Source organism: Canis aureus, chromosome 13, assembly GCF_053574225.1.
Source record: "Canis aureus isolate CA01 chromosome 13, VMU_Caureus_v.1.0, whole genome shotgun sequence".
Lineage (NCBI taxonomy): Eukaryota > Metazoa > Chordata > Mammalia > Carnivora > Canidae > Canis > Canis aureus.
In genome coordinates this window covers 51,652,592-51,664,269 of record NC_135623.1, presented here as the reverse complement: position 1 = coordinate 51,664,269, position 11,678 = coordinate 51,652,592, and the positions used below count along the sequence as shown (strand labels likewise).

At 49.2% G+C, this 11,678-nt stretch overlaps 1 protein-coding gene across 1 annotated transcript; it reads right to left on the bottom strand.

Annotated features, from left to right (window-relative positions):
* Positions 1 to 2,086: 2,086 nt before the first annotated feature.
* On the bottom strand, positions 2,087 to 3,775 carry POU4F2 (POU class 4 homeobox 2). Its single transcript, XM_077844404.1, has 2 exons — positions 3,491 to 3,775; positions 2,087 to 3,031 (listed from the first exon to the last, which is right to left on the bottom strand). Exons 1-2 carry the CDS (start codon positions 3,773 to 3,775, stop codon positions 2,087 to 2,089), a joined length of 1,230 nt encoding a protein of 409 aa, XP_077700530.1.
* Positions 3,776 to 11,678: the final 7,903 nt, after the last annotated feature.

Below are 11,678 nucleotides of genomic sequence, written 5' to 3'. Positions count from 1 at the left end.
CTCTTGCCACACCCAGTCTCCCAGTGCTGCTGAAAACTAAACAGAGTTCCTTTCTTCCTTTTACCCATGTAATACCCTTGCTCACAAAGATTCTCTTTGCAGAATTATCATAGATCTGGAGAAGAGATTCAAAGGGAGGTATGTAGAGCCAAATATCACAGTCTCATGTGAACAGAAAAGCAAAGCACCCTGTAAGATGAGCTCTAGCTATTAGAGGTCTATTATAAACCCTGTTCTTTTGCACCTTCCTAGAGAAACAGCCCCTACTAAATCCAAATCAGACTATGATAGCAACTCTATAATAAATCAAAATGCTCCTGCTTTTAAAAAAATCCCCCATCAAAATAATTTCCATATAAATGACTGAAAACAACATCACATTTTAAAAGCCGTTTAATTTTAATAGTATATTTTAATGAAAAAAACAGCATACTTTGCCAATAAAACATTAAAATCATCTTTTCAATGAAAGACAATCAAACAACACCAAAAATAACTTAATACATTACCATAGTAAATAAACCATCTATTAACAACAAAAAAAAAAGAAACAAGAAAGCAGGTCATATACAGAACTCAAGACTTCAGAGAGCCTCAAATGGAACAGCAATACAGCAAAATTTGTAAGAATATATCTATATGTGCATCATTTTGAATGGAATATTTACAATAGATAAGGTACCAGTCACCATGTACCTAATTTGTTGTTGTTCCAAAAGAATTCTACCAAACAATGTGAATTTACAAGCAGTGCACTGTCTTTCTTATAGTTCAGATTAGTTTTTCTACAAACAAACCTCCAAAAGGAAAAACTGAAGGATTCTTGTAAATGTTAAAATGTAATCAACAAAGCAATTGAAAACAAGAAGATTGAAATACCTTGGTGGAATCTTAGAATCTGGAAGGGCAAACACCAAGTGGCAAAATGCACCTAAAGCTAGAAAATGATGCATCATAGTCATGCTTCCAATTGCTTCACTTCTTTTCTTCCATTAGAGGTGTGTGTGTGTGTGTGTGTGTGTGTGTGTAATGGTGAGTGAGAGAGCGCGTGTGTAGTGGGGCCAATGTGGGAATCCCCCATTAAATATGTAACAAAGTAAACAATACTTTGGACAGTGAATCAGGTCTACACGATTAAGACATCCATTACTGAGTGTCGACTCACAAATCAGAACACTACCAGTAAAAACAAAGGAAAAAAACAATCGTCATTCAAAGTGAGAATATACAAATAGGCCAAAAGGAACACAGTATAAGAGGAGAGCCATAAAAATTCATAAACATAAAATTGTTTAACTCCACTAGCCATACGTTTCCCCCGTTTTTTAGACTAAAGTTTAATTAATTAGAATGTGCACAAATTAAGTTGCTAGAGAGATAAATTAATAATTTACAGAGGGTTGTTCGGCAATAATCTAATAGCTTTCAAGATCAGTGAACACAGCAGGCGCAACTCCTTTCTTAAGCATTAACACTTGGGAGAGGGAGAGGGGGGTAAGAACCACAATAAAAATATATATATAATATACAGTGTAAATGCAGAAAATCTGCCATCTTTTTTTTTTAATTCAAAATACTTTAGAGATGTCTCTATCACATTAAGCATCAACTCTAGTTTAAAGTTTCAGTCCTGAATCGATTTCTATTTCTGAAAAATAGCTGCAAAGTGTACTTTTAAACTTGAACAAGGGCGATGTCTTTAGGAATAAAAACAAATCTTACTTGATCATTTTGGGGGCCTTTTAAAAGGCTGTCTCGTCTGCCTTTCTGCAAACAGCCAGCTCCAGACTTCCTGTGAAGAAGCCGAGGTGCCTTTTCCGGATGGGGTGGGGTCAAAGGGGACAACTTTGCTACAACTTGACAAATCCCTTCTTTTGTTTTTCTTTCCTTTGAGAAACCGGTTCACCTTCTCACCGGGCTTGGCCTTTGCTCGCTCGTTCGCTCGCTCTCCAGTCCTCCCTTTCTCCGGATTCACATTTACTGGAATTGTTTCTGGTAGCCAAAGGTGGAAAGAAAAGAGGCAGGAGAGAGAGGGAGGGAAAAGAGGGGATGAGGAGGGGCTGTCCCTGGAGAGACCCAGGGTCTCCTAAATGCCGGCCGAATATTTCATTCTTTTCTGTTTCTGCCTCTGGTTGCAGAACCAGACGCGCACCACGTTTTTCTTAAGGTCCAGCTTCTCGGCGATGGCGGCGATCTTCTCGGAGGAGGGCCGCGGCTGGATGGCGAAGTAGGCTTCCAGCGAACGCTTCTCTGGCGCGGCGATAGACGTGCGCTTGCGCTTCTTCTCCGCGCCGTTGAAGAGCTCGGGCTTGGTGAGCTTCTCACGGTGGGACTTCTCGGCCTCCTCCAGCCACGCTTGCAGGATGGGTTTGAGCGCGATCATGTTGTTGTGCGACAACGTAAGGGACTCGAACCTGCAGATGGTGCTCTGGCTGAGCGAGCCCACGCCGGGGATCTTGAGGTTGGCCAGCGCGGAGCCCACATCAGCCTGGGTCACCCCCAGCTTGATGCGTCGCTGCTTGAAGCGCTCGGCGAACGCCTCCAGGTCCCGGGGGTCGGCGTCCACGTCGCTCATGCAGCCCATGTGAGAGGGCAGCCCGTGCGCGTGGGCCATGCTGAGCGCCGCTTGGTGCATGGGGTTCATGGTGGCCATGTGCGGCGCGTGAGTTGGCGTGGACACCACGGCGCCGTCGGGGCCCGCCATGGCACCCAGGGCCAGCCCGGGGCTCAGGTGCTCCAGCAGCTCGCCCTCAAGCGCCTGATGCGGCTGATGGTGGTGGTGGTGGTGGTGGTGGTGGTGGTGGTGGTGCGTGCCCGCCAGCGCGGACGGATGCGAGATGGGCACCGACGAGGAAGAGGCAGCCGACGTGCACGGGATGGTGTTCATGGTGTGGTAGGTGGCGTCCGGCTTGAAGGGGCTGTGGTGGGGCGGGTGGTGGTGGTGGCTCTTGCTCTGGGAGACGATGTCCACGGCCGCCAGAGCCTCGGCGCGGGCCAGCAGACTCTCATCCAGCCCGCCGAATATATTGCTCTGCAATTGCAAGTAAAAGGCACACATTACGCTCAGCAGGGAATTGTGCGCACTCTCTCCGGAAGCCCCGGCACAGCGCTCGACAACGCCGCCGCGCCTACAACATTCCCAGCACGTTAAAATAATAATAATAATAATAATAATAATAATAATAATAATAATAATCCTGAAAGTAAGCAGGTGAGACGAAGAGGAGGGAAGCCACTGAGAGAAGCCGAGTGCACGAGGAGGAGGAAAGTAAGCTTGCAAACACAACACAACACAACACGCGCACAGGCAACATCCCAGGTCATAAAAATTAATATGAAAGAAAAGACCCGCTGAATACATAAGAGAGAGAGGGGGGAAATTGGTTGGAGGTGTGGGGTGATTTGCTGTGCAGACATGAAAAAAACATCAAGCAGATAAAGGGGGCTGTCAAAATGTGCCTTTAAGCGTTGATTATGCAGGAATACGCACCGGTGGGGTTGGAAGACACGCTCTCCGCATCGCCTCCGAGCCCCCGCCGCTGCTGCCGCTGCTGCCACTGCTACTGGAGCTGCTGCTACGGCCTCCGCCGCCCCCGCCACTGCCGCCGCCGCCGCCAGCACTGCTCGAGCTGCTAGGGGAGCTAGCGGAGGGCGCCGCGGGCGCGGAGGAGCCGGGCGAGGCGCTGTGCAGTGCGGAGTACTTGGGCTCCACGTGCAGGCTGCCGCCGTGCGGCATGCTGAACGCCTGCTTGCTGTTCAAGGACATCATCATCATTTTCCCGGTCCGCCCGGGTGCTCGTCCTTAGCGCACGCACTGGTCCCGCCTGCCGGGACCCTCTCGAGAAGTGCTGGGTGAGCGCAGGATCGGGGAAGGGCAATGCAAAGTTGCGCTCTCCCGCAGCCGCTCCCAGCTCTGTGCGCCTTGCGGGGACTACGCGCTCCTCCTCCGGCTCCGCCGTCAATCTGGGGGGTTGCTGGGTTCGGCTAGGCGCTGGCTGCAGACCTGGGCGCCCGAAACTGCCCCCGCGCCTCGCGGCCGCCGAGTTATACTCCCTCTCCCCGCGCCTGCCCCCTACCCCCGCCCTCCCTCCCTCCCTCCCGCGCGCCTCCGCCCTCCCTGCCTGGAAGCGCCCGTCTCTCCTGCTAGGATTCTAGCGTCGCCCCTTCTCCCTCTTTGCTCCCTCTGGAGTCAGGTCGGTTCGGCTCTCCAGACACCCTCCCCCCTCTCCCCGCCGCGCCCTCCACCTCCCCTTCCGGGCCCCGCCCGCGCGGTGAGGCCGCCGCCCCTTGCCGGCGCCCCGCCGCTCTCACTCACTCGGGTGTCCCAGCTCAACCCACCCCACCGTCCGGGTCTGCGCTCCAGCGGCCCGGCCGAGCTCAGCGCCGGCCTCCAGCCCCTCCTGCTTCTTCCGCCCAGTCGCCGCCGCGCAGGGAAAAGAAACTCCTGAATAAAGTTGGGGCCAAGCCAGCCTTGGGTGGGCTTTTTACCCCAGACTATTTGGAACGTTCCTTACCTGGTTACTTCCCCCGTCCTGCTTACCGCTAAGTTCCAGGCCTCCGCCCCCACTCGGCCCGCCCCTTCCCGCAGCTCTGGTGACCCCGATCTCCTGCTCCCCGCCAAAGGAGAGGACGAGGGTGCTGCCCCCGATCCAGCGCCTCCGCGCTGCTCTGCGCTTCCGCCCGGTGCACGCAGCAGCTGGCGCTCGGCGCTGCGCCCCCTCGGCCCGGCGGGTGCCTGGTGCCGAAGAGACATGGGGTCGACAGGGCTGCAGGGCTTTCTCTCACTCGATTTCTCGCAGCTCTCAGCGGATTGGACAGCCACGGAGCCAGCTCGGATCGCCTGTGCGCATGCGACTCCCCCCCCCTCCAGCCGCCCGCACCCCCCCCCCCGCCCCGCAACCCTGTCTACTCCCCCTCGCCCCAAACCGACACACACTCCTCTTCACCCTCTTTTCTCTTCCTCCGCATCTTCCTCCTCCTCTTCCCCGTATCCAAGTTCAGTGTGAGTTGGGTCTTGGGCGGATCCACTGGCAAATCCTGCCACTGATTTTATTATTCTTCATTAGCCACAATCAAAAGAGGAAGGGGCAATTGATGGAGGGAGAGGCAGGGCCAGAGATCACAGAGCGCATGTGCTGCTGAACACCCCCACGCACCTCAACACACACACGCACACACACACACACCCTCAGGGATTGGCACAAGCCCCACTTATCTTCATTTCCACAGCCGCTTGGCGCAGAGAGCCTATTTTTAGCCAACACTTTGCTCACACTTCTGTCCCAGTGCAGACCACTCTTCTTAGAAGTGGACACACACTCTTAGTTCAAATTGTAAAAGCAGGAGACAACCTTTCCTACACACACACACACACACAAACACACACGCATATGCATCACCTTCTCTCCAACCCGCTCCTATCTTCTACTTCCCTCGATGTTAGGGGCTGCTGTCACCTCCCCACAGCGTGGAAGGAGTAGAGTAGAGCCGAGGGTGAGGAGGCCCTGAGACTGGACACTGGAGTCCGCGGGTGGCCTGACCCGGACCAGGGTGACTGGGCGCAGGTGCAGGCACAGGGTGCCTGGGGAAAGCGAGCAGGTGCGAGAGCAGGCGGCAGGCCTGAGAGGCGCTGGCGCGCGCTGGGACAAAACAGAGTGGAAAGGAGCGTGGCAAGGGGGGGCCCTCGAGTGGTCAGCGCCCGGAAGCCCCGCGGCGGAGAGGGTGGGGGGCCGCCGGTTCACCCCTAACCTCAACGGAGCGGGATGGCAGGTTCAAGTTGGGAGCACAGTCCCCCGGAGTCCTCGGAAGGCGGAAACGGAGGGCGCGCCACTGGCTCTGTCCACGGTCCTTAACCCCTCTGCGCTCTCCTGCGCTGTCCCCGGGCTTGCCTTTCTCCCCACTATGTGGAGGAAAATAATAAATAGTAACTGAAGGGGATTCCCACCAGTACTGTTCCTGAGCATGAGACCAGAGAAGTCTAGACACGAGACTGGACAAGGGGTGTTGACATGAATGAATGTGGCTTGCGTTGGACGGTTCGCGTAAATGCTTAGGTGTTTAATTTCTACCTCGACAACAGCCACGGTAATTTTCAAAGAAAAAAATATGACATTGTACAGCTCTCACTGTCTCAAGCTTCGAGAAATGAAATAAATCAAAGTTAAAAGCTTGAGTATCATTTAATTATAGTGCGAATAGCGCTTTGAAAGAAGTAGAACAACATCTCTAAACAAATTATGACTGAGCCAGGAAGGAATTATTAGATTGAAATTTCATTTAGGCTCGGGAGACACCGCGCTTCACTGTGTAATCTGCTATGCCTCATCTGATTTGTATGCTTAATTCAGCTTGACGAATTTATTAGTTTTCATAATAGTGAAAAAATTGAGCAGCACTATGGGCTAATGCATTGTGTGTACTATAAATTGTATGTCATCGTGGAAAGGCTGAAGTCTATAGAAATCTTTTATTAATGTCGGTATAGGAGGGAGGATTTTTGTGTAAGCCTTGGAGAGGTTCATGCCAAACTCCACTGTTGCTGTGTCTCACTGGTCCATTAGCACATCGTCATACTAATTAGACTACTTCATCAATGATATAATTTCAAACTTCAAATTATGTTCTAATTAACAAGGGTTGTCCAATTTGCTTAATCTTCAAAAGGCTTTGGAGGGTCTAATTAGTATAAACTGTTGAGCATCTCCAAAGCCTAATAAAAATATTAAATAAATTAAAATATTTGGGGTATGTTTTCTGTCAGTACTGGGCCAAAGGGCTAGAGTGAGATTGGAGGAGGAAAATAACTGGAAGACAAATGTTCGCATCCACCTAGTTCCCCCCAGATTATAATACTAAGTGAATCACAGGAGAAACTTTTGGGCATTGCACCTTCTAAACAGTGTGTTTATATGTTTAAATAAAGGCATAAGAATATCAAGGAGAAAAACCACATGGGGAAAAAATTCTTCTCTTTCATTAGGTGCCTAATTAGATGTAAAGTGAAAAGCAACCCTGAGGAGTTTCCCAAGCATTATTGTGGCAACAGTCTGCTGAACTTGGATTGCAAAATCAAATATTTGGGGGTGTTTTGAACCTCTCCCTGTCCCCTCCCCCTTCATTGAGCTTAATTACTTGCAATAGTTGTTTTAATGTATGTTGTCACCTGGGAGTATTGAGAAATGCATATCGTTAATATGAATTAATCTTGATTTTAATAGCAACTGACAACTGATCTCCAAAATGCTAAACACTTGTCACCACTTCATATGGTAAATAAGGTAGTATAATAAATTCATGAAATAAAGAGGGCACTGTTGAAATGACTGGACAAACTTTGTTTGATATGGAATTGATCAACTAAAACTATTGTAAGCAGGACAACTCCCAAGAGAATATTGTCCTGATGGCTAAAGTCCATATATCATTACATTAATTTACTATAACTTTTTCTTTAATCTCTTAGAGATTTCTCAGTGATATGTCTAATTCCAGACAGGAAAAAGGAAGCTCTTTATTCCAATTGCCAACTTGAGATAAATTAATATTTAGTTGAGCAATTCGAGTTTATTTCCCTGTATTCCATTACTCCTAGAAAACACATACTTAAAAAAACAAAAAAAGCAGGTCTCAGCAGAGTTAGATTTCTCCTTTTCCCACTTGAAGTGGAAAATGGACAGCAGTGATTATGTTGTAATATAGAAAGAAAATGCAATTCTTCCTTAATCACCACGACTTGCAATCTTGCAATCTCTCCTTCCAGGAGTGTCCAGAATACCAACATCTTTACGATACCAATGAAGCCCATTTTGGTTTTGCCCACAGGCATTGCTGCAAAGTGCTCCAGTGAGTGTGGAAGTCACCCTCCGAGGAGGAAGGAATACTCCAGCCCTCCAGGTAAGGGAAGCCATCTAAACAACTGGAAAGTTGGGGATAGACCCAAGTGGTGTGAGTGAGCGGCCCAATATCCAAAATCTTCTTCATATGATCTCAAAATGCACTTTTATATGCATGTACCTATCTGCGCCGGTGCCTCTGCACACCTTCAGACCTACCTAATAAACGGAAAACAGAGTAGTGATTTTTTAAAGCAGAGAAATGGAAAATGTATCAAATGTGTGACTACAGGAGGAAAGCCTTTCTTCTCACCAAGCTCTTTGTTCGACAATAGCTTCTGTCCCATACGCTGCCAGATGCAGACAGATGTGACCATCTTCCCCCCTGGGCTGGCAAGGGGTCGCTTGAGGTTCCACCCAAGCTCCGGAGCAGCGGAGTCCCCGCAGTAGGCGCCCTCCCACGACCCGGAAATCGGCCGGAGCTATCCCGAGGGGAGAAATCACTGTCTCCTATTTGGTATCTGGGTCCTAATTTACTATTAAAATTTTAAGCAGTGCATTCATATTTTACCGGACCTAATGTGTTTTTATTAAATTTTAATCTAATAAGGACAGTGTGATTTCTTTGTATTTCACACAGAATTGAGTTGGACGACAGGGAAGATTTCTTAAAGGGCAGATTTGACCCTATTCATGCACCATTTCGATCTCAGGTAGACAGGGCTTGGGGAAAGAAAGAGGAAAAGGATAGATTCCCCCCATGGCATCTCCTCAAGGAGGTCATCCTGCTCCGGATTCTGAATAAAACCGGACCCTCTGAGCAATCTCTGGACTCAGAAGCTTGAGCAGAATGGTGGTGGTGGGGGGGGGGGTGATTAAACTCCTCCATGGCCTGGCTATTCCAGGGGAGGAAAAAAAAAAAAAAAAAAAGGAGGGAAATATCTCTGAAATTGAGATTTCTGGGAGCGCCCCACGAACTGGCCGCGGAGGATAGTGCCGTGGAAGGAAGGCTCTCCTGGGTTTGATTCGGCCTGAGATAGGGGCTACGTTCCAGGAGTGATGGGTGCGCTTTGTTCAAACGTCTTTCCTCTTCGGTTATGTCCACCTTGCTCTTCTGATGGTCCCTAACTTCCTCCGGTGGCTCCCCGGGAGCCCCGAGGACCCCGCACTTGGGGGTTTGAAGGAGCTCCTCTATTGTCCAAAGATGCCGGGCACCCTTACGCCCGATGGCACAGCCTCCTCTCGGCGCTTTCTGGCTAACACTTTCTCCACCTCCAGCTGCAAGCAGTCAGCACGTGTCTCCGGAACCCTCTGCTTCCGGCGCTCCCCGGGCCTTTCTAGGTTGAATTTCGGACGCGGCAATCTCCCAGCCCCGCGTCGAGAGGGGCTAAAGGCGCGTGGGCGGGCGCGCTCTGCGGGTGGGGAGACGCTCGGGCTGGGCCGGGGCCCCGCAGGCGCCGAAGGAACCACGTGGGGCTTTCTCTAGGTAATTCTGGACGGAGAGAGGTGGCTGCGCAGGGGACAAGGGGAAGAGAGGAGGGACAGCAGACAGCAGAAAGGAAAGCAACTGTTCCCTCTTTCCCGGGTGGTGGGAAGGACGCGGAGCTCAATTTCAAAAAAAAAAAAAAAAAAAAAGCAGACTGGGAGGAGGGGGCGCGGACACAGGCAGCGCAGACCCGCAGGATGCCCGCCAGGCTCCCAGACGCCTTCACGGTCCCGCCTGCTCGTGTGCTGAGGCTGAGCGTGGCGAGGGACCCTCACGGGGGGACAGCTGATTGGACCCTCTAGAGTCCACCAGGCTTTGGAGCAAACACAGCAGGTGCCGAGGAATGAAGATCTACCAAAGGGAAGGATTCAGCCCTCGGTATCCAGCGCGCACTCCCCACAGCGCGGGGGCGCGAATTCACACGCTCACTCACGGACACTCGCGCCCAGACACGCGCACACACCCACGCACGCAGACACGTGTGTGCTAACCCCCGCGCACACTCGCTCAGACGCGCGCGCGCCCCCTCCCCCTCCCCCTCCGGGGCCCGGTTGCGGGTGGGGCGCGAGGGAGCGGTGCCCCGCGACGAGGTTATTTTTCTTCGTGGTGAATCGCTTTGGTCCGTGTGTTTACCTCTTCCCAAAGTTAAGTCCAGTCACGAAACCAAACTTAAAGCATTGGAACAATCAATGAAGACTTTTGCAATCCATGGCGCCTTGCGCTTCCTGGAACTAAAATAAATGCAAGAAATCGAAACTTAATTACTTGAAAGAAATCCAGAAATCCCTCTGCATAATTTATCCAGTCATTTTTAGTAGCGTTCGTGTTCGGTGCAGTGTATGTTAACTCTATGCTTTTGGCTAAGCTCTAGCTCCCTTCATCGATTCCGTGGGGGGCCGCTGCGCCCCACTTGAGCAGGGAATTTTGTCCTGCTCCAGGTCCCCCTTTCCTCCCACCGCTCAGAGCTGATCTAGTAACATTTCTTTTCAGAAGTCACTGGCTATCACGGCACAAGAATCCCTGGGGCTGAGGGTTATATGTCGTTAAAAAATTAAAAAAATCTTACCAGTTCTCTCTTCTTTTTTGTTCACTAGGGCTATTATTTGAATTCGTGTGAGTCGCTTAATACTAGATCCGAGACCAGGCCCTTTCGTAAATACAAACCAGGACCATTTCTCTGAGGGAATAGTGCACCATCAAAAAGTGCTATTCTACTGGTGATGAAAAAATTGATTAAAAAGTAGGCTTTTTTCCCTTCTCTCCAGAGAAGTTCTCCCCCCTCCCCTTAAGGGTCATTATCTTCCTAAAGTACAACACTAGAATATTCCCTCTGACTAAACTACTCCTCAAGGTAGTTAGCTGGACCACAAACCCTGGACACTAGTTTCTTCCTCTAATATCTATTTTTTTCAAACTGACTCATTTTTCTCTATTTGATAGAGAATCCTCCTCTCTATGGAGTGCCAAAAGACCTTCATCTGGAGGCACTAAATAAAATAGAGACCTCAAGAGGCAAAGATCAAATGACTTTTGTAAATATTGTGACTCTGACATTGGGTACTATTGGGAATTTAGAAATTTGGTGATGACTAATGTTATGGCCAGCAGATTTGCAGAACAGAATAGTCCCTGAACCTATTAGCATGGTGTGGGTGATTCCAGAAAGACAAGCTTTCTCATAGACACCTTATAGGAATCTGAAGTAATGTTATGAAAGAATGAAAAATACATTGGGGAGCAGCTTGGAAACTGAAGTACATTTTGATTTAACTCACATTAACAGAAATGTAATGTAAAAGTGAAAGGATCTAACAAAACCATTAATAATTAAAAAATAATTACAGATAGTCTATCCTTACTATTCATAACCACTCAACACTTTAGACAAAGAAAACGGAATACTCTTAATGGGAATGAGATGTGAGCAGACTGCTAATGAGAATTTAACCAAGGACTGCGCATTTGTCAAAGGAGACTGAGTTTCCATGTTTCCCCCCCACCTGCATATTTTAATTCTCTGAGTTAGCTTGGACCTTCCTTCCTCTTCCATCAGCATACATACTGCATGTCTGAGTTTATGCAACAGAAATCTCTTGAGCAATAACAATACAGACTTTATCAAATTCTGAAGATCAGGGGCACCAGATGGCTTGTCTATTAACCACCTTCATTGACAAATATTTATAGGTGAATAAGAGATACATCCCTTTGTAATAGATTTTGGTTAGACACTCCCATCCCACCAGGATTTCACAAAACAATGACCCTCTAAAGACAGCAGTATGTTCCCTGTTCTTTGTGGTCATTAAAAAAGAAGAAGAAGGAAAGAAAAGAAAAGAAAAGAAAAACATTAATCATCC